Source organism: Herpailurus yagouaroundi, unplaced genomic scaffold, assembly GCF_014898765.1.
Source record: "Herpailurus yagouaroundi ecotype Mexico unplaced genomic scaffold, PumYag 198, whole genome shotgun sequence".
Taxonomy (NCBI): domain Eukaryota; kingdom Metazoa; phylum Chordata; class Mammalia; order Carnivora; family Felidae; genus Herpailurus; species Herpailurus yagouaroundi.
This window is the reverse complement of record NW_024412429.1, coordinates 32,054,044-32,076,690: the sequence shown is the minus strand read 5'-3', so window position 1 is coordinate 32,076,690 and position 22,647 is coordinate 32,054,044. Positions and strand designations below refer to the sequence as shown.

At 36.8% G+C, this 22,647-nt stretch overlaps 1 protein-coding gene across 15 annotated transcripts in view; it reads left to right on the top strand.

Annotated features, from left to right (window-relative positions):
• Positions 1-22,647, top strand: part of EYA4 (EYA transcriptional coactivator and phosphatase 4) — a 316,035-nt gene that overhangs the window by 165,236 nt on the left and 128,152 nt on the right. For all 15 annotated transcript variants that reach the window (XM_040449144.1, XM_040449156.1, XM_040449155.1 and 12 more), the window contains one exon: positions 19,506-19,555. In XM_040449144.1, coding sequence (XP_040305078.1) covers positions 19,506-19,555 — 50 coding nt within the window. The remainder of the gene's footprint in view (positions 1-19,505; positions 19,556-22,647) is intronic.

Sequence of the window (22,647 nt, the reverse complement as noted above, 5' to 3'; positions counted from 1 at the left end):
TAGTACTTTGGGGACTCCACAAGCCTAATGACCTCTTTTGAGCTTCATGTTCGCCTTGACTTGGCTGTTTGAAGCTTCTGCAAAAGGAAACAACCTCCATGGGGTGGTACCACATCCCAGATGTGGACACCGGGTACAGTTCTTTGGAGTTAGACACGGCCTGTGGAGGCCTTGTAACTCTTCAGTCTGATATTCACACTCAGGAGTATATCAGTTCATACTCAGTGAGTAACAGGGTAGGAAAGGCCCAGCAAGTCTGGATTGTCACATGGCAATGGTATTATCAGGAATGAAGCCAGCTTGACACCAGCAACATCTTAACCTCACATGGAAAAGTGGCATCTCTCCCTTTAGGGAAAACTTGATCTCCTGACTCACAGGAGGTTCCTTTAAATGCCTGGGCCCTGTTCACTGATGGATGGGCTAAATTGAAATAGAATTCAGTTAGGTTTGGGCTGCTGTGACTATTCAGGTTCATCGTCAGCTATGCAGAAAATGGATATTGTCTCTGCTCGGTGTGCAGAATCCAAGGCAGTTCTTACAGTACTGGCCAATACTCCCCTTGATCAATCTTTTTTATGTATTTACTGTCTCTGGGAATGTTGCCAATGATGTATTTGTTTGCTTTGCCACTTGAAAAACTACCACCTGGCAGATTGAAACCATTCCTCTTGGGGGTCACAGGCTATGGAAATGGTTAAGCTGTCAGGGTCATTCATGAAGAGGTTTATGGTAAGGGCCTATTCTCTGATAAGAACCAACTGGAATCGAGCTGCTGGTTCCGTTTGCACCCAGACTTTTGCCATTGCTGCCTCGATTCATTACTGTACCAGACAGGCAGTAGACCCACGGCCAAAGACTGCTGGGAGGTAAAGCACTCTGTGTTTCCATGTGGAGGTGACTGGCATGGAAAACTGTAACTCCTGCTAACAGTTGGCCTGTTTGTCTCAGTGAAGGAAGACACATTTTATAGTGGTTTACTCCTGCCGTTCCTAACAGATTGATTGCATTGGATCCCCTCTTGGGATGTCACTGGTACCTCACTGCTGTTGACAGGTTTTCAGGTTATGGCTTTGCTGTTCTGTTCCAATCAGCCAACTATAGCTGCACCATTGTGGCCCTTGAAATTAATCTGTATAAGTCTGACAGTGGTGCCTCTTCTGTCACAGAAGCCAAGACCGATAGGAGGGTATTCAGTGGCCCTTCTCTGCGCCCTGTCATCCACAAACATTTTATATTGTTGAATGCTGGAACAGCCTCCTTAAAATTAAGTCAAAAGATTTATAACTCTTCCTCTCTGACCTCCCCTGGTCCACATACATTATTAGTAAGACACTTTGGTTACTGAATCCACCCGGCTCCAGTTATGGATCGTCTCTTGCTCACTTCCTGAGTTATGATGAGGATGGAAGGGGTGAGAGGTTATATCAAACTTTGTATTTTGAAGATTTGGGATATCATCCTGATCATTCCTACATGTGATGTCTGTCTTTTCCCTGATAGCAACCCCAGATCATCCTCTTTGGTACACGCTTTGGGTGGCAACCTGGTCAGAGGGGGAAGAGAGGATTCAGACTTAATCTGGTTCAGCCCCTTGAAATGTCCTGTTGGATTGAATCGTCCTAGCTCATAATGACATTGATCACTTAATTGAGTGAACTACTTGCTGATTCTCCATAGAGTGGACCTCTTGGGCCTCTGTAAGTTTTATAAAAATGGCCTTGGCCCTCTTGCTCTTGACCTTTCTGGATGAAAGGTCTGTGTAAGTAGGGAATGATTAGAAAAAGGTGAAATTGGAACTACTTGAACATGACACATGATTTTATGGTGATAAGAGAAAGAAAGGCGGTGACTGAATCTGTGGATAGAAAACCTTAGACCTGAGAAGTACAGTGATTTAATAAACATCAGTGGTTTTGTTTGTCTTTCACAGCCATTCTTGGAACCTTCCTCTTGAAGGAAACTGCCCTAGTGTGGCTCCCCCACACTGTTAGAAACACCTTGCATTTAAGTGACTTTTGGCTCTGCTATCCCCTGGCAGATGGCTCTGACGTGATTTGAGCACCATTTCCCTTTACCTCACCAAGGAGTTTATCAACAACAGCAGAAGGTGGCCCAATTCCTCTACCCCATGAAAAAAACATATGAACACATTTAGATGTCTTCCCTATCATTTCCATAGCTGTTGTTCACTACATGCAACAAATAAATGCCACGAATTAGTGGTATGGATAAACAGAGTTTGAGATAACTAGCCCCCAAAACTAGACTCAGTTATTGAAGCTGAGCTGGGAATCTTTTTTATTTATTTATTTATTTTTAAGTTTATGTATTTACGTTGAGCACAGTGGGGGAGGAGCAGAGAGAAGGAGAGACAGAATCCCAAGCAGGCTCTGCACCATCAGCATAGAGCCCCAGGCAGGGCTTGAACCCACGAACCATGAGATCGTGACCTGAACTGAGATCAAGAGTCAGACGCTTAACTGACTGTGCCACCCAGGTGCCCCTCAACTGGGAACCTTATGGCCTACTAACTGACCTAGAAATCACACTGGAGGCACCACCCACCTGTGTGTCCCCAGCTGATGGGGCCCCCAGTATTGGAAAAACCACTTTCTTTCTGGGGGCTTTGTATGTATCTTAGAACTGTACTTTGTTTAGAACTTTTATGTTAGGGATGTCATAAGAGACGTTCAAGTATTTAAGGACCATGGATCATATACCTGCCAGATGTGGAACTCTATCCAAAATAAAGCTGCGCTTGGTCACTCAGAGAAGTTTGATGGAGGGGTAGCTGACTCATTATTCGTGTGTATCCTGTGGGCCCTTATTATCTCTATCTTTAATTAGAAAACGTGGTATGAAATTTATTTCCTATTTTAGCTGAAGTAATGAGCACTGTCACCTTGATCCTGGTGATATTCAGCCCAGTCTCCAGTCACTGGCCAGGGTTATTAAGGATATCGGATTTGCCCTCGAGTTCCTCTTGTCGGACTCATCGATGTCTGAATACTAGGTGGGAAGGTCAATACAGAAACTTAAGGATAAAGCCACTTGGCTCTCTAAAGGTTGACTTCAGTGGTTTATGAAATTTGTCCAGCTGATTTGGTCTAACACTGTGGGGAACAGGGTTGAGGTTAGTTCTTCAGGCTGGTCTAATTCTGCTGCATAGGTGAATTTAGATACAGAGTTTGAGGAAAAGGGAGGACCCAGTGACTCCAGCTTTATTTATATGGAAAATTTGGGACAGTAAAGGTAGGATTGGCAGAGTAGTAATAGAGACTAGCAGTGGGCATATAAAAGTTTGATACGGCCGTGAGATCTTTATAGAGAGATATAAATTAGGAGAATGAGAGTTTGGAAGCCAGATGATGGATCTCAGGAGGTGACGAAAATTTGTGAATCTACAGCATACAGATGGCATTTAAGACCTGAAAATGCGTGAGTGATTGTCTAGGGAGGAAGTACAGAATTTGAACGGTTTAGGGAAGGCCATGCGCTTTGCCAATAGCCCAACCTCCACTTGACTAGCTTCACTCGAAACTACCCACGTGGCTCTTGAATATAGTGGAGGTTGACAGCCTTAACAGAAAAAGAAAGAAGATTAATCAAATGGCAAATATAATTACTGCATTGATTATTATTTGGCATTTATTCTATAATGGCATGGACATAATTTACTGTTTGTTTTAAAATAGACTCCTAGATATTGGATTCTATATTCCAATGTAGATACCACATCAGTGACCTAGCTAAGGAGGTAGTTATAGTTTGTGGTGGCTGTTTAGTTTTGATTCCATATGGGCTTTTTCAAACCAGCAATTTGGGAATTTATCATACCTACAGACATTCTAAATTGTTTTTCTTTTCTCTCTCTATGATTTTTCAGTTGTTGTCAGAATTATATGATTGCACTTTTGGTTTTGTTTTGTTTTTATTTTGTTTCCCCATGTTGGCTCTGTTTTATCCCTTGATTTTTAACATGTTTTCTTGGAACTTCTCATAAAGCTGTCTTATATTGAATTAGATATTAATGAAGAGAAATGTTATAAAAGGACCTGGAGATATTTTATAACTTTGGAGAGGGAGGTGTTTGATAGATTACTAGACGATGTACAAAACATGATGCCATTGAATGGGGAAGAAATAAAGAACAGGGAGCCCAGAAACACCTGCCCTGTGCTAAGATTTTTATGGAGAGCGAGTATTCACATTCCAAATGTGAAGAATGCACTCCATTAAGTGGCAGGCCCCAATCTATTTTCTAGATTTAAAAAAAATTGGTGTGATTTCTGCCAAACCTAAGGGTTGTTATGACTGACTAATCTTAATCTCATTCTACATATAACTTTGAAAGATATCCGTGCGTTAAATAGCAGTGCGGCAGGAGCACTGTGCAAGTCACTGTGGTAATGCATTGACTGTCAGTGGTTCCTGATAGTTTCACGTTTATCAGAACATGGGACAGGTCCTCACCGATTGCCCTTTAAGTCACTGAAAGGTAGTCGTTGGAGATCGAAGCGCCATTTTCAATATTTTAAAATAAAAGGGAAACCAAATATTTACCCATGAGAAGGCTCTACTGGCTTTTAAAGATCTCTAGTTCCTTTGATTTGGGCTATTTTATTAATTCCTTTGTACCTACAGGGTATTGCATAATAATTGCATTGATTGACAGCTATCTGCTTGATTTTAACTGTGGGTAATGAAAACAATTATTAAACGAAGTATAATGGATAGATAAAGTCTCAAAAATAGGTGGTTCACATTGAAAAAATAGCTACTATACCATTGACACTCTGCGATGGAAATCTTTGCTTCACGGGAGGGGGAATGGATGCTTAGAAAGATTGGTTTGTCTCTTTGTTCCAGTTCCTTTAACTACTTGGTAGAGGTGCATTGGGGATGGAAGAGCATCTCAACAATCTCTGTTCATAAATGTTATTAAAAACCCATCAATGTAATTTCCCTCCTCAGTTTAAACAATGTAAAGTAATGGTATACCATTTGCTTTTATGATTCTAGGAACACTTTGATGCCTTAATGTAAGCTGAGATAAAGATTACATTTTTCATCAGAAAGATTGTAGCTATTTGTACTCTTTAAGCGTTGCAAGGGCGCCTGCGTGGCTCATTCTGTTTAAGCATCTGATTCTCCATCTCAGCTCCGGTCTTGATCTCTCAGGGTCGTGAGTTCAAGCCCTGCATAGGGCTCCACGCTGGGCACAGAGCCTACTTAAAAAAAAAAAAAAAAGGAGTTGTAACTACAAATGACATTTTTTTTTCATGTTTGTAGTTCCCTTATTTATAAAGTTTTCATCAAAAGTTGCTAATTGAACCCTTTCTCACTGCCCCCTATCGAGCCAGCCTTCTTTAATTCACGAAGAACTTATTTTGTCCTTCTTAGGGCTTTAGCCGTGGTTCATTGGGTCTCTCTTGTAACAAGAACAGACACAGATTTTGCTTCAATGAATGTTTCTTGCGTTCTTCAGACTTTAGAAAATACCAAATGACTGCAGGCCCTTAAGAGAGTTAAGAGAGCGGTCATTTCAGAAGCATATTCCGTGGAGATTGAAAACTCTAATTTATGCCACAATACTCAAGAAGCTCTAAACTACTTAAGCACTGGCTGCGAAGATGATATTACTTTCATTGATCCAACCATACTGGGAACAAAGAACTGAATCTGTCAAAACGGGGCCTCTAAAATAAGTAGTCAGCACATTTTATTTATTTGTTGTAATTTTTGTAGTGTTTATTTATTTTTGAGAGAGAGACAGACAGACAGAGCATGCGTGGGTCAGGGGCAGAGAGCGAGGGACACAGAACCCAAAACAGGCTGCAAGCTGTCAGCACAGAGCCCGACGAGGGGCTCGAACCCACGAACCGTGAGATCATGCCCTGAGCTGAAGTCGGACGCTGGACCGACTGAGCCACCCAGGGGCCCCTAATCAGCGCCTTTTATGAACTCTAATAGGCCCAGTCAGCTCTGTGTCAAGTAAATACTGTAGTGGCATCAAAACCTGGGCTGAACCAGTGCTGCTGCAGGTGGATTGCTTGTGCTTCTCCAGTTTCTCAGCCACTGCAGCGAGAGCAGCCAGCACCGTGGGAAGACAGCGCCGTCCTCAGTTCCTGAGGGCACTGGGGTTTCCGCACTGCTGCCCAAACCTGAAGTAGGTAATGGCTTTTCACTCAATTCCTCCTTGAAAACGAAAATGACTGCAAGGAATACTGGCTCTACGAACCACTCAGATTGAGCTGTCTATTCGTCGGCTGTCAGTCTCTATCTTGAGCCCTTTGCCTCAGTGTATCATTTCGAGCCCCGCTGTAAAGATGGAGAAAAATGGAAGAAATCATCCCAGAATTATGTAGATAAATTGGAGGCGGTAATTCCCATAATGCCTGTAAATGCCAAATTGAAATATTGTAGGAGGAACTTAACAAATGAGCTTAGTCTTTCGAGATCGGCGAGATACATTTTTAAAGGGTGAAGGGATGGAACTTTCATAACATTGTTTTCTTTAAAGAAAACAATTCTTTTTTTTTTTTTAATTACAAAGGGAGTTTCAGTGCCAGAGAATGGACTTAATTGCATTATCTTTATCTCTTGAATTTAGCTGTCTTTTCATTTTATTAGAACTTAATAGATCTCTTCCTTTTAAACATAAATGGCTTTATTTTAGAAGACATTTTACATAAAATGATAACCTCGGTGTGAATATTTATAATTGTGATCAGCCCTTCCCATACCTTACATAAAAATACATAAAAAATGAATTACATAAAAATACCTGTAATTATTTTCCCACTTTGTCAACATACTTGTGTGTAAGGGAAGAAGAAAATGTTGTACTTCCTGGAGAAATGTAATAATGAAAGTAAAAATTTACAGGACTTCTTCCTCATCTAAAAAAACCAAAAACCAAAAACCAAAAAACAAAAACCCAAAAATGAACAAACCGAAAATGTTGGGTTTGGGACATTGAGTACCAGTCTTCATTTAATCCTTATTTTAATGAGTACCAGTGCTTAACTTGTCATGAGGCATTTCTTCTCCTGAAATATTTTGCTTTAAAAGAAATTAAAGTAAAATTTGCTTTCAGAAAACTTAGCACAGGGATTTAACTCTTCGAGTAGCTATACCAGTGGGCTCTGAATGGTCACAAGGATTGCAGCTTGGCGGCCTGGGAGTCAGAATCAATACTGTACTTCTCATCTGTGCCCACTGAGAGACGGGCACTGTCCATGGGGGTGACCTGTGATGGTACGTCATCTTACCATAAACAGAAGGGCGTGGAAAACCATCGGCTGGAGCCAGGAGTGTTTACTCACCAGGTGTCCTCCTAGTTACCCTGAATAACTGCACTGCCTCTGGGGCCCGAAGGGTTCATTCCAGAGCAAGGTGTTTTTAAGGCTACCTGGATGTTGGTTAGAGACTGTAAGCCTTTCAGAGTATTGTGTAATCCTCCAACCGGGTTTCATTCTACTCACACTGGAGAGTGGAATTTACTGGCTGTTGAACTTCATACACACACACACACATGCACACACACACACACACCTTACTTCCAAGTAAAACTGGATTTAGTTTCAGGTTTGGGGACTTTAAATGAGGTAAGTTGTGTTTAGCTTTTGATTGAAACATTATAACTGCTATTATATTATGTGGTAAGCCATCCGTGTAAGTATAGGCAGTTCTATCTCAGAGAAAAATGTTAATTACAGTAATTTGGATTTTTCTCAGTTTTAGCATAAGGATGATAGAAGAAATATACATAAAATTGAGCAAGCAGATCAATATAGAGAAAATCCCTAATCTGTACATGCTGAAACTTTTAAATATCTTTTATTTTTACTACTTGAAACTTAATTACATTTTGTTAATGCTGGGAGAAATGCAGGCGAAGCAGTAATTGATAATTAATAGATGAGATTTCATGAGAAAACGTTACTAGTTGACTTTGAGGAGTTTCCCTTATAGGTGGATGCTGTAGGATTTTTAAAAAATTTAATACCATCTATTTAGAGGAACGGCCATTTTTTTCTGGATAATTATTTTTGTTTTGAAATTGTATGCTGAATTTGGATTTTTCATTAGATTTCAGATGTAGTCATGTCGACGATACAGGTTTTTGTATTTTTTAAGAGAGCAAATATTTTTCTGTATGGGATTTTGTTTTCTGCTTTTTTCCCTAAAACACTACTAGTAAAATTAGGTTTAATTTTAACTTCTTTAAAAAAAAATCTTAAGTTTCTAGTTGGTTTTGCCTTCATTTGGATGTGCAGCTGAGGAGATACTTTGATTTAGAACCTTGATGTGGAAGCATTTGGTGTGCTTTGGTTTAGATTATTTACATATATTTTTGTGTCTTCAAATCTCATGAAGAAAGAGCGTGAATTGCTGTGTCTGCTGCATCAAGGGACTAAAATGTGGGTAAATTGTCACCATCCTTCCGAAATCTAAAAGAATTCTTTCACTCAAGACCACCGAGGAAAGCCTTGCTCTGTTAGTCCTGTTTTATTATTCTTGTGAGAAAAACACAATTCAGGAGGAGAAAATGTCCTCCAAGTGTCTGTGGCCCCTGATTTACTGCCAGAATTAGATTGTTTAGGGAACCTGTTTGAAGAAAGAGAGAATGAATTATCACAGCCAATAAGTTTTCCAGTTTGGTTTCCAGGGTCTACTGAGCATCAGTCCACGCTATCCGGTTTCCTGCTTCTTTTCTTGATTGCAGTTACTATTTTCTGAAACCCCGTCTAATTGAACAATGATGTTATCCTACCTTAGTTTGCCTTTTGAGTGTTCGTTTTTCACCAAAATTTTCTACACTACTAAACTATTACTTACCAAAATGGCGACAGAAACAGATACCAATAATCTATAATGCTTTGTGTTATAACTTCTCAGGGAGAGGGAGGGAAGGAAGGAGAGAGGCAGGGCAGGAGGGAGGGAGAGAGAGCAAAAGGACAACAGAGAAAAGGCAATTTAAAAAAATCTCTACTTTGATTTTTCTCTCTCTTCCTCTTAAGTCCTTTATAAAATTACTGTTGTTAAAATTTTGAAAATTACACGATCTGACTTTTCAAGCTCGCAGCCACCCGCAGAAGGAAGGTGGTTGTGGGTGTCCAGGGCAGACTTACATTTTGCTTTGGGGAAATGGTGCAAGCCAATTTTGAAGGTAATACAGCTGTTGAAGAAATACAAAAGCCAGATGACTTCATAAGTGTGTATTGAGGAAACCAGGATAAATTGTCCTTAGAACCTGCTCTCACAGAGCCATTTTAATTGAGGTCAAAGAGGAAAAAATCGTAAGTACATTTCAATTATTTATTAGGTTTACCTAGAATGAGACCTTCACTACAGATAGCCCTAATCTATAATTCCTTTCCTCTTTAACCCTTGAGTTTAACCACGGTGTGGTTCCATTTTACTTTGAGACCATAGATTGTTCTCCATTCCTTATGATACATTAATATTTAAGACCACAGAAGTTGTGAAGTTACCTGACTAAATTTCACTTCCATCTAAGGCATGAACTTCTACATTTAAAAAAGACTTACAATAAATTGCTTAGTTTTTATTTGAAATTACGCAGTTAATGAGAATATTTCTTATCACATATTTGTACGTGTGAAATATGTTTCACACGAAACTGTTTTGTCTCATGCTCTTAGCCTGCAAGTAATTAAAATGTTCATTTAATTCGATAGAAAATCTACTCAGACAGAAATCACATAATTTGTGTTTTTCAGTGTGGAAATTATGTTACAGTCTGTGTTTTATGAATTCTGCTAAGGAGGAATTTCATTTTAAGATTAAAACTTAAGGAAAGGTGATTTATAAGCTTTTTATAAAAATGGTTATACAAGATGGCTTTAATAGAAAACTACTTTCAATTTCAAAACGGAAAAACGTTGCCAAAATGTTGTAAAAAATATATGATTAAAATGAATCATGCCACACAGTATATTTTTTTTATTAGTGTGTACAGTTTAAGTAAAAAATAAAAAGCTTGATGCCAACATCCCAAGATTTTCTCTTTATAAAAAACGTTTTCATTTTATGGGAGATCAAGAATTTAAAATTTACACAATTTGAAAATAGAACTCTTTATCAATATACTGTACAAGAAGTATATTTACATCATGCGTGCATTAATCTTAAAATTAATTTACAGATATATGCTGTTCAAATTAAAATCGCCTTTAACATTTTATCGCATATGTTCTATCTATTAATTTGTTTTTAAAGTTAAAGGTTGCATCAATTTTCTTTAAGTTATTATGATACCTTTGGGCATATTAGGAAAGTCTTTATGTACTAACTCAAAATATCTTTTACAGTTTATACGTTTCAAACTAAGATTTTAACAGAAGCTTTTACTAAAATGATTGCCTATCTATTCTACAATTATATATCAATAGACTGGATTATCTCTGTGTTAGTTATCATTCAAGTCGAAAAGGTTAGTTATCAGCTATACCTAACAGGCAGATGACGTTAGGTGCACTAGAGTGTGTTACACAATGATTGATATTTATGCTGCAAAACAAATGATAGCTAATCTATGCCTGTGGCCAAATTCTTTTGAAGTCTCATGGCTAAGATGAGCTGAATTTGTTAAGTGGTAAAGGGCTGCGTTGTCTAGGGGCCTGATGTGCTTGGCAGGTCATGATAAATGGGGAAGTGTTTCTTAACCTTGTGGCCAAAACATTCCAATATCTAAGAAAAGGGTGGGGGGTGGGGAATGACCGCAGAAAGATGTAGAAGACGTTGCCAAAAACATTAGCAAGACTTCTCCATCTAGGGAAATAGGGTGAATTCTAAGATTATTTTTAAAGCATTATTTGTGTGAATTCATAAATCTTGAACAGAGGGAAATCTAAGGCTAAGATTTTTATATTTAGTATCAGTAGAATTGTTCTATCCTGGCTTATTGAGAAAATGTACCATAGAGTCAGCAATTTGAATTCGATTGCAGTGGCTTCTACCAAATTAACGTTATGCTCGTTGATTACTAGTTCTTGGTTTGGAATTGATAATTCTACTTTGCCTTTTTGTTGTTTTAATACTATCTGCCTTGTGACACCCATGACTGCAAAGAAACATGTAAACAAAATGTATAGAGGAGACCAAGATAAATATCTCTTAGATGTTTATAATCAACGTTTGTAAGACAAAAAATTCCCTTTTAAGACTCATCTATCATATTTAGGCAAAGTATCATCGTTGAACAATCAATCTAGTCTTGTTTCCAAACCTGGAGGGGAAAAAACTTTCATATGTGCTGTAACCTGATACATTAAGGCATCTTATGGTTCCTTTTGTGGCATTTTAAGTACTTTGTTACCTTTGATATAGTCCCTATTGGGTAATAATCAAAAAACATACCTTTAGAAGGAGTTTGAAATTTTCCTGGGTATTTCATACAGTGTATGTAGAGTTTATGGCAGGTGACAAAGGACTATGGCATAATTAAGGAGAAAATGTGCTTCCAAACTCTAAAAGCATATGAGGTTTGACATTTGATTTAATATTTCTATGCTGTACATATATAATTATGCTTTGTTTCCCTGAGTCATTGTTACTAAGTTGCTTTTTAAATCTATCCAACCTTGCAGTGAACTCTCAAATAATGTGAATACTATTGTGACAGTTGTAGTTGATGAAGAGTTATAGCCCATAAGATTTTTTTACTTTTAAATATAATTCCTCCCTGGTGGGTGATTTTGTATAACCTCCCTCCCCCAAACCTGGGTCCTGGAAGGCCCCCTGCTTTCAAGGCCAGAAATCAAGTGAAATCTTGCCCATGACCGTCCAATACTAGAGGGGTAAAATAATTTCTACTTCAGGTTTTTGGTTGTGGATTTTTACTTCTTAACCTTCTAACCCTCCTATTCTTAGTGTATGTGTTTATTTTGTTTACTGTTGCAGTTAAAAATGGAATATTCGATTGTTTCTTTGTACTTTATCTATGTATCGCATTTAAAGAAAGGATATGGCACTTTTTCTCTGAGGTGGATATAGACTTCCAGTTTTGTAGTAGACTTCACTCACTTTTGTAATAAATAAATAGTGTGGTCTTTGGGGAAATGATAGTTGGTGTTACAAGGGAGAACTTGGGGAAGCAATGATAAAGAGGTGGAAAAGGGATTTACTAAGAAAAGGGAAGACTAAAGAAACTTTCCTAACTCCATGAAAATGATTTCAGAAATCTATGAATTTTAGAGCAGCAAAGTTTTTGTTTCTGAGAAAGAATGACACTTTATAAAAAGTAGATTTAGATTATTTCATAATTAGATTTTTATAAAATCTATCTCCAAGCCATTGATGTTTTGGCCACTGTTTGGCAAATGGCATTTCATTTCATTTCATTTCATTTCATTTCATTTCATTTCATTTCATTCATTTCATTATCTCTCAATTTGTATGGGCATAAAAAAACAGGTATATTTTTTAAAAACTCTATGTGACAACTTTGTGTTCCAAAGTTTTTTTTATACTTTAAGTTTTTAGAAGTCAAAAAATGAATTGTAACCTGTATAAAAATGTGGAATAAGTCCGGTTGAAGAATGTGAAGACATTTTAGTTGAAGCTGGTTTAGCTAATGTCTAAGTTTGTATCTGTATGGGACTATTAGAATAGCAATTCTGTGCTTATCTTCTCAACATAAATTACATTTACTCTGCAGCACAAATAATCATAGATTATCTCATTAAAGTGTACATCCCATGCTAAGTTCTAGAGTGGTATTAACTTGTAAATATTATATTTACAAAGTGAACATACATTCTGTTCGACTATTCCAAGTAAATAAATATTAGAATAATTTTTGGCAAAGCCTCCATAGTAAAAATTATATATTTTGTTGAATACTCCAACTATTATTATTTTGGCTCAATTTTTAAAAGTTAATTCATATACCTACTTTTCTATTTTGTCAGTTTTGTTACTGTGTGCATTCTGGAGTAAAATTTTAAAAAGGACAAATTTTAATTCATATTTATTTAATGTTACTAACTTGAGAATAAGATGATCTGAAGAAACCCTTCAAACTCAATGTCAGCTGGTTCAACTAAATGAAAAAAATTAAACATTTTAAAAAGGGTCATCTAATTAAAATGTATTTAATGAAGGCGCCTGGGTGGCTCAGCTGGTTGGGCATCTGACTTCAGCTCAAGTCATGGTCTCCTAGTTCCTGAGTTCGAGCCCCACATCAGGCACTGTGCTAACAGGTCAGAGCCTGGAGCCTGCTTTGGATTCTGTGTCTCCCTCTCTCTCTGCCCCTCCCCCGCTCACACTCTGTCTCTCCCTCTGTCAAAAATAAATAAACATTAAAAAATAAATAAAATGTGTTTAATGAAAACATAAGTTACATTCCTAGGATACAGCTGGAATAATTATAAGAAAATACTTTTTCATTCCATTATGTAATTTGGAATTCAGATATTCCAACTTCTAAGTATTAGAAAATAATGAAAAGTGACACATAACACTTGATATTTCAGGAAGCTTCTTATTTTCACTAAGTCAGAATATAAAGGAAGTGAGGTTAGATACCTATACTTCTTTATTAGGCAACTATTTACAACTGTATCCAATCCAGTCATAAAAAAACACATCTTATAAAGTGTACAGACTCTCGGCATTGATACTTTACAGTATTTGTACAAATATTGTTTCCTTATGAACAGAAGTCACTTTTGCATTTAGAGTATTTATATTTGAAATACAACCAAAGTTGGCAACCTGAATTTTTGTGGTGGACAATAATCCTGTGTCACTTTCTGTGTTCACAAAGAATTTCCATGCAATGATCTATAGTATAATTTGCATTTGGAAAACAAATTTTATTTTTCTGTCTTTTAATCCATTTTGTTCCTTAAACATACTGCATGTAAATCTAATTTACGTTATATTTCCTACACAGTTCAGTGAAGAAATAAAGACTGTCTTATATACCACCCGTAAAAATATGCGTAATGAGTTTCATTACATCAGCAAACTTTCATCTCTGAAATTTTCATCTTTGGATGAAATTATTGGAGTATAATTGCAGAACTGATCCTTTATTATCACTGTATAATATATCCTAAGACTTAGTCATTAAAGTTCATTTCCAAACAAAATGAAATTACAGAAGAGGTCTTTTGAAAATGTCATCATCCATTATTCCATGTTTTATTTTTTTTTATTATCTTTAATGTTTCAGGATTTATAAATAGCAAGATTAAGTAGAAAATAATTGGAATAATTGGTTCCAGCTGTTTAGAAGACGATGGATAGGATAAAAGAAACTTGTTCTTCTTTGCAATTTTTTTTAAATGAGTTAATTCTGTTTCTCTTGAAAAGATTGTAACCTTCTCAAAGCACCTAGTGGCTAGAAAATGTTTAAAAATTTAAGGTGATTTTTATACTTGAATATGATAATCATGATGCAAAACATTCTATACATGATACATTCTACATATATTTTCCAGACGTTGGCAATATTAATTACTCTCTCAACAAATCCTACATTCTTTATAATTCATTTAAAAAGTACAATTTATGTTACTTATATACATACCGCCTTAAAAAACTTGAAGGATGAATGGTATTGTGAATTAGAACTACTTTTATGATTTTCTAACTACGGTAATATTATTGACCAGTGTTCTCTATTCCTTTAATCTGCCTTATTTTCTCTTGGCACTTAGCTCTGACATTATATTCTTTTTTTACTTGTTTACAGATGTACTGAATGTCTTCCCCATTAGAATGCATGATCACCAGGCAGGTTTTTGTTGGTCTGAGTCAGTTTTATTCAACAGAAATAGGGTGTAAGCTGTATATGTATTTTAAATTTTCTAGTAGCTGCATTCGAAAAATAGAAACAAGGGAAATTATTTTATTAACCTCTTATATCTCAAATATTTCATTTCTCAATATAAAAATATTGAGATATTTTACATGTTTTTCTTGCTGACTCTTTGAAATCCTGTGTGCCTTTTATGTTTACAGCACATCTTAGTTTACACTAGGTTCCTTACAGGTTCTTAATAGCCACACATAGGGGTGCCTGCGTTGGCTCACTCGGTGAAGCATCTGATTCTTGATTTCAGCTCAGGACCTCACGGGTCCTGCCCCCTTACCTGCCCCCTTACCCCCGGTCACGTTTTCTGTCTCTCTTTCTCTCTCTCTCTGTCTCTCAAAATAAATAAACTTAAAAAAAAAAAAAAAAGCCACTCGTGGCTAGTGGCTGCTCTGTTGGACTGCTCAGGTCTGGTTCATCTCCATGCCTACAGCGGTACCTAGAATACCCAAGGCATTCAGGAAAGCTCTGTTGAATGAACAGATCCTGTTTATTTCAGACGAAAAACACCAACAAAAGCACAAAGGTCGTTTCTCACGGTAGCCCTTTTTTTGCAGTGGGTGGGGTGTTGGTAACATGGCTAGGTGCTAGAGGTATTTGGATAATTTCTTCAAAACTCCATTTCACTTCGCATATATGGACTTGAAATGTTACCAGTGCTTGGTAAAAACAGGTAACTTCAGTAGTCCAGTTTAAAAGATTCCTTCAACGGTTACCGTATTTCAGAGATAACTAGTAGGCTCTTTAAACATTTTTCCATGGGATGTTAGTTTCAACTCTTAGTTTTTAAAACACCTAATAAAAACAAGTGGCACATCTGGCCTAGGAGAGAGAGAGAAAGGCTTGATGTATAGGCTTCAGTTCTAATTCCACCTCTGTTAGTGCTAGCTGTGGGACATTGGACAGGTGGTTTAACCTCTTTGAGCCCTTCGTGTTCTCATTTGTGAACACTAACGGTGTGCCCATCATACCTGTCTTCATAGATTAAATGAGATTACACATATACATAGTCCAGCGTAGTGAGTAGAAAAAAAAAATAATTGCTTAATAAATGGCAGCGATTATCATTATTATGAATTAGTAAAAATTGAACTTGTAAATGGCAAGATGTTTTGAACTTCATTTTAAACATTTTAGGTTGTATATTTATGAATTTTAGGTTCTTAGCGTACTGATTAAAATGCCTTCATATATCTGGATTTGAAGTTTACTACACAGCTTGCTTGCAGGTTAACCTTTCTGGTTCTCAGTGTTATCCTCTATGAACTGGGGAAAAATAGTATCTAGCTAAGCATTGTGCCTCATATATAATAAAAATTTAGAACTTTTAGCTGTTATTCATTCATTCATCCTAAAAAGTTAGTGTTTTGATATTTTTATGTTAATTACATACTAAATAGTTATTTTCTTAAAATAAGCTTGTAATTCTTTTTTCATTTCGCTTTGATTCTACATGTACTTTCATAATGTTAAGTAGGGTTAAAATTCACATTAGTGCAGCCTATTAAATGCATTTAACACTATTCATTTTTTTCTTCTTGGCATGTTTTTGCCCACCTCCTTGTGTGTCTTATGAAAACTAGGATTTGGATTTAAATAATGGGCATGAAATTCTGCCTCATTTCTTGGCCTCCTTGTTTCAACTTTGTTCAGAAACAAATTCAAAACTAAATTGGTGATCTTGGCGACAGAATAGATTTTGTAAGGATATCCTTTCTCCAATAGCGTATCTACTTTAGCAGCCACCATTTAATGAAGCGTTGTTGATCTCTCAGATGGGAGAGTGTGTTCATGTTTAGATAAAACTATCTCTTTTCCCCCTAGTTCTGTGATCAAGACACAATAGACGTAAGTTTTGTAATGATTCATTTAACTTTTTTCTCTATCGGTTCAGAAATAACAGGGCTTTGAAGTATTTAACAAAAGTTACAAGTTAACATCTTTGTTGTTCTTTGGCATTATTAAAATGTCTTTTCAAGGACAGGTTAAAAGATGAGATCATGTTCTTCTTTCTACTTTGCTTCAATCAGTAACCGGATTCTGTCAATTCTGTCTCAGAAATATCTGCCAGAAACATCCTCTCAACTCTGTCCTCATGGCTCTCAATTTAGGTCTTCACCATCTCTCACCAATGGATTGAATGTGATCCACTTAGTAAGCCAGGATTTGGGGAGTGTGTGAGTCCATTTGAGCTGCCATAACAAAATATACCACAGACTGGGTAGTTTATAAACAACAGAAACTTATTTCTGTCCGTTTTGGGTGCTGGCGGTCTAAGAACAAGGTACTAGCATGGTCATGTGGTGACAGCCTGCTTTTGTGGTTCACAGCCAGTGCTTTCTCACTTTGTCCACACACGGTGGAAAGGTTAGGGAGCTCTGTGGGGTCTCCTTCATGAGAGCATCAATCCCATTCATAAAGGCTCCACCTGATGACCTAAGTACCTCCCAAAAGCCCCACTTCATCCCAGGGGGTTGCGATTTCAACATATGCTTTCTGGGTGGGGGGGACGCAAGCATTCAGACCATAACAGGGAGCGTCTGCTCAAGGCGAGGGATGTAGTGATGTGCAAGGTCGATGCCATCACTGTTTTCATAGAACTTAAACTTTCTCTCCTGTTGCGTTAGTCTCTTCAGCCCTCACCTTGTCCCCCTTCCACACTATCTTCTACATCATCTCTAAAACGTATTCTTTTAGAAGTGTTCAATTCAAAGATTAAATTCTGAATTCTTTGCCATATATAAGGTCTTTATAATAGGATGCCTCTGGCATATCCCATGATGTTGAAATATCTTTCTCCAAACAGTCTTGGAAGACGTTATCTTTTAGGACTCAGTTGAGAAGTCACTTCCGTCGTTACTGTCCCCATCTTCCTTTGGCTGGGGTAGGTTGTTCTGTGAGCACCCATAGCATGCGTAGACCTTTCATACTGCAGTCCTAACACTGCATAGGCGTTTCACACGGCAGGATTCCGAGTATTAACTCTTCCCCCATTTGACCAGGAACAAATGAATGAAACCTGAAAAAAAAAAAATCACTTTGGGGAATTTACAGCTGTAACAGTATGTATTGACAAAGACCGTCTGTATGTACTTCAGTCTTTCATCACATATGTATTGTTAGCTCTGAATCTGAGACTCAGTGGGTACTAGATAGTAAGTAATCAGTAGATGTGTTCCCTGCCGTTATAATTACCACTTTGAGGATAAATTTTAAAACATCAGAACTGTACGGTTAATTATTTGGAGAACGCGGTCTTAGAAAGCCATGGGTATTAAAAAAAATTCTTTGTTTATTAAACTACAGGAAGTCATCTGGTTCTGACTCTTGGGAGTGTATGTGTAGTTCGCTAGGATGGTCTGGAACTTCTTCAGCCAGGTGCAAAGTCCAGTCAGCATAGTCTTGAGGAAAATAACATTGACTTTGAGGTGATTTCTGCATACTCCCTGGACAACTCGTGTAGTTTCTGGTGAGGAATCATGGGAAGGAACCAGTGGGAAATAAAGGTTTTTTTGTTCTGGTGGCCTTCCCTTTAAAAAAAAAAAATTGTTTCGACAAGTGTTAGTGGACATAAGACTTTATGTGGGTTTCATAGTAAATTTTATATTTTAAGAAAAGTATTCCTTTTTTTAACTCTTCTTTAATTAATCTTGAAAGCATTTCTTTACCTCATCGTGCTGAGTTCTGTGTCAAGAGCATAGAAAATGTTTTATGATAGGAAAGGAAGGATAACCTCTTTGCTCAACGGTTTTAGTTTCATATTGTGTAAATGTGTACGCAGGATGCAAAAGAGAGCGTGGTTAATCAAGCAAGAAAAAGAATTGATTTCCCAGATCATGAACATGCCTTGGCTTAGCAATGAAAGCAAAAAAATTTCTGAAATAGAGTCTACTTTGCATATAATATACCGTGAAGTCCGTAGTAGTTGAATAAAATATCTGTGCTTGAAGTTAAATTATGAAAGACCATGGATTTTTGCTTTACCCTCTTTTAGAGAATGTAGCACCCACTGTTGTCCAGAAATGGGTAGCAAGTCCTGGAAGCAAAAGTCATTTTCGTTCTTTACCTTTTGTGGGCTAAAAACCGCAAAGTTGAAATATAGCCTGCAAAATATACTGCAACTATATGTGAGAAGTCTGTGAGCAATGCTGGAACTTAATTGATATGCTGAGAAATATAGAAAACATACAGCCACCGGATTGAGAAAATGAAAATTAATATGTGAATGTTTTAGCTAACACCATACTTTGCCCCAGAACCTGGTGTTTATTATTGTGCACTGTGGTAGGGGACAGAAGTGATATCAATTGGAAAAACATTTCTCAGTGAATTGAGAACAGTATGGCTTTCTTGTTCCTAAGTGGGAAACCTGGTTCTTTGGTTTCTTTGTTCCTAGTTAAGCTAGTCCCAAGCCATTTTGACTGAACATTTTACATACTTACGGAGTCGAGGGAAGTGCCGTTGGCAGCTGATCATGGGATAATAATGAACTACACTATTTAGCCCCGCATGCTGCCCTTGTAAAATGTGGAGATTATTCTATGGAGATCTCGGTGGGCAGGGCTGTGTCCACTTTAACAAGTGTGCGAACCTGAGCGGGGAAGTTGTATTTTCACAGGAGAATAACTCGCGCTCTTTTCTTTTCTTACAGGTAAAGAAAACGTGCACAGAATCAGATGCTTCAGAACCTCAGAATTCCAGGTACTGTAAGATAGAAGTCAAGACTCCACTAAGGGAAATGGCAATTTTGGAGAACTAGTCAGATGTTATACTCCAGATGCAACTGTGATTTGAAGCATTGAGGTCCAAAGAACTTTTCTTTATGCAAGCTACATTTCATATTGGCAAGGGTACCATTAATCGTAACATGAATAAAAAGGATTCTGATTGAAGTCACCTTTAAAGAACAATAGTAGAGACGGCTCTAGAAACACTGGAAAACACCGTCCCTTCACATTCATTATTTGAGTTCAGCTTCCTTTTTCTTTCTTATCTTTTCTTATAATGTATTTTCACATCTGAAATTCTTCCAGAGATTCCACAGCTTTAAAAAAAATCTGTGTTTACCAGTAGAACTACAATATTTTTTTTTCAATAAAACGCTGCTAGATTTTGAGAATGCTCTCAAATTGGAAAAATCAAAATCGACTTGGCATTCTCTTTTTGGTCATTTGGAGCCTGTAGAAATGATGCAACAAAGTGCTCAGACCATTGCCTACAGGAATTTAGCACCGTGTAATTGTCTGTGTGTTTGGTCCAGATACCCAACAGATGTTTTCAGGCCTACATGTGTTCACTTCAAATCCAGGCTTGAATGTTAAATGGAGAAAGAAAAGTATTGTAGGTACCAGTACAATAATAAACATATCCAGAATACGATATTGATGATACAAACTAGCTTATTGCGTCAAGAAATTTGTATTTAATGGTGAGACGGGTCTCATTTATTTTGTCCTACTTGCTTCAATGCATGATGTAAGTAGTGATTTTATTGCTCTAATACAGTAGGTAAAAAGTTAACGGCCACCGTATATTCTTTTTGGAGAACCAGTATATATTATGTACAGTACCTTTTCAGTTTGAGTAACACTAGCTCTGTTTTATGCAGTGTGATATTCCTATAATTAATTCCTAGACCTATTATATTAAAATGGTTATAAACGGTCTTTTCTTCTGGACCACCAAGAGTACATAACAGGATAGAGGACTTTTTGACATGTGTTCTTTGGCATTTTGACCTTTGTCCTTTATAATTAGGGATCAAAATATAACCAAAGAGTTTTTACCTTGTTGGAGCCTGAAGAAATGGATGAACCATTCCAGTTTTTCCTACAGAGCAGAGTAATTCCAGGGCTCATGGAGAGAGAGAAAGGCCCAAACTCAACTTTGTGAGCATTTCCTTTCTAGTCATTTTGCTGACCTTCCTGAGTGACCTACCTAGGGCTTGTTATTTAAGTAATTAGATAATTTTTGCAAAGCTGATCTTAAGGCTTAGTAGGAAAAAAACAGCAATATCATCATCCTTCTTAATATCTCATATGAAAATGTTTTACCGATAAGTCCACTCAGGATTTTTGGACCTCGTGTTATGCTAAGATAAGTTTTAAATAAGCAGAAAGCCACCAAACTAATTTTCTTCACAATTGTTTTCAGTAACAGAGGAAAATCAGAATTTGTAGCTCAGTGTATTTAAACCAGAATTAGATCATTCTTTTTTTTTTTTTTTTTTTTTTTTTATCTGTCAAATCCTGGCTTATAAGGCCTTAAAAGTACAATATTGTTTTTAAGGTAAATAAGGGTTATTTTTAAAACACTATTTACATATATTATTTTATAATTATTATATTAGCATATAAAATATAATGTATAATGTATATTAATTGAAAGCTATCTGTACTTCCTGGAAACAAGGAAGTGGTTGCCACAAATTAGCTGCTTCTAAAAAGTTTCCCGATTTGTAATATAAATAGGTAAAATTAGGCAAATCAGTATCTAATGACTCGAAAGCTTTTAACATGAAAATCAAACAAGCAGTCCTTACTTACTAAAATACCTTCAAGATGACTGAGGATCATTTACTGGTTCAAGGTTGCCTACACATTTTGATCTTGACTGGTCTCCTCTCCTAACTTCTGGTGCAGGAGACAATTTCCACACCCTAGAAACGTCCGTAACATACAGACATGACTATTCTTGAATTCTGTATTTGTTCATGGGTATGAGGTATTGGAGTACCAAAACTGGCACTTAGTTAATGCAGTGATGGAACACCAAGAGAATAAAAATATGCAAAATATCATTCTGCACAGGCTACAGTAACTTACCGAATAGTCAACAAATCCAAGAATGCCAAAAATAGTATTTATTATATACATGTACTGAAGTTCACTTTTTATCACCTATTAAAACCCACACACACACATACCAAAATGTCTTTATTACAGACACTAGGCAGCGTTGCTTTAGCAATATACATATATGGCACATTCTTTTGTGCTTATTAGGAACCACAAACCTTTCTGTATTCTCTTTCTGTCTCTCCCTCTCCTGTGTGTATGTGTGAGAGAGAGAAAGAGACAGAGAAACAGAGACCAAGAGAAAGGAGAGAGAGAGATTGATACAGATTGAGATTTAAAGCCTGGGGCTAGATAATTCTACTGTAAACAAATCTAAAGAAAAGAACTGAGCTCCAAATGAAATACTGCATCAGCATAAAATGCATGCAAGCTGGAGACCCGCTGCCTTATAAAGTGCTGCCTCACTTGGAACGTAAAGCTAATATAATTCATTTATTTAGCTAGCTTTATAGTGTGTTGGTTTTGGATATGAAAAGATTAGAATAAATGTAGATGGAAAGTGTTTTTACAGTAGGGAAGTAATTAAATTGGGTGTGGAGACTTTGTAAGGAAAATTCTTAGGGTGACATATGTATATCAGCAAATTCTTTGTCTTGCTTGGCCTTAATTCCTCTTTTGGAAAGAAATGTTTGGGCCGCAGATATGACTGGTAGATGGGGAAAAAGAGACTTTACCAACCTATGTAAGTAAGGTAAAAACATCTTAGAAATAACATTATATGTATATATTAAAAGTCAGGTATTAGGGACTGCATTTTCTAAGGTTCATAAAGCGATATTGAATTTGATGTCGTATGGAAAGTCATATGATGTGCTTCATAGAAAAATGGACATTTCTTTTTTTTTTTTTTTTTTTTTTTTTTTTTTCTTTTTTTTTTATAATAAAATAATATAAAAATTGGTTTTTTTGCAAAAAAAAAATTTTAAAAAAAAAAAT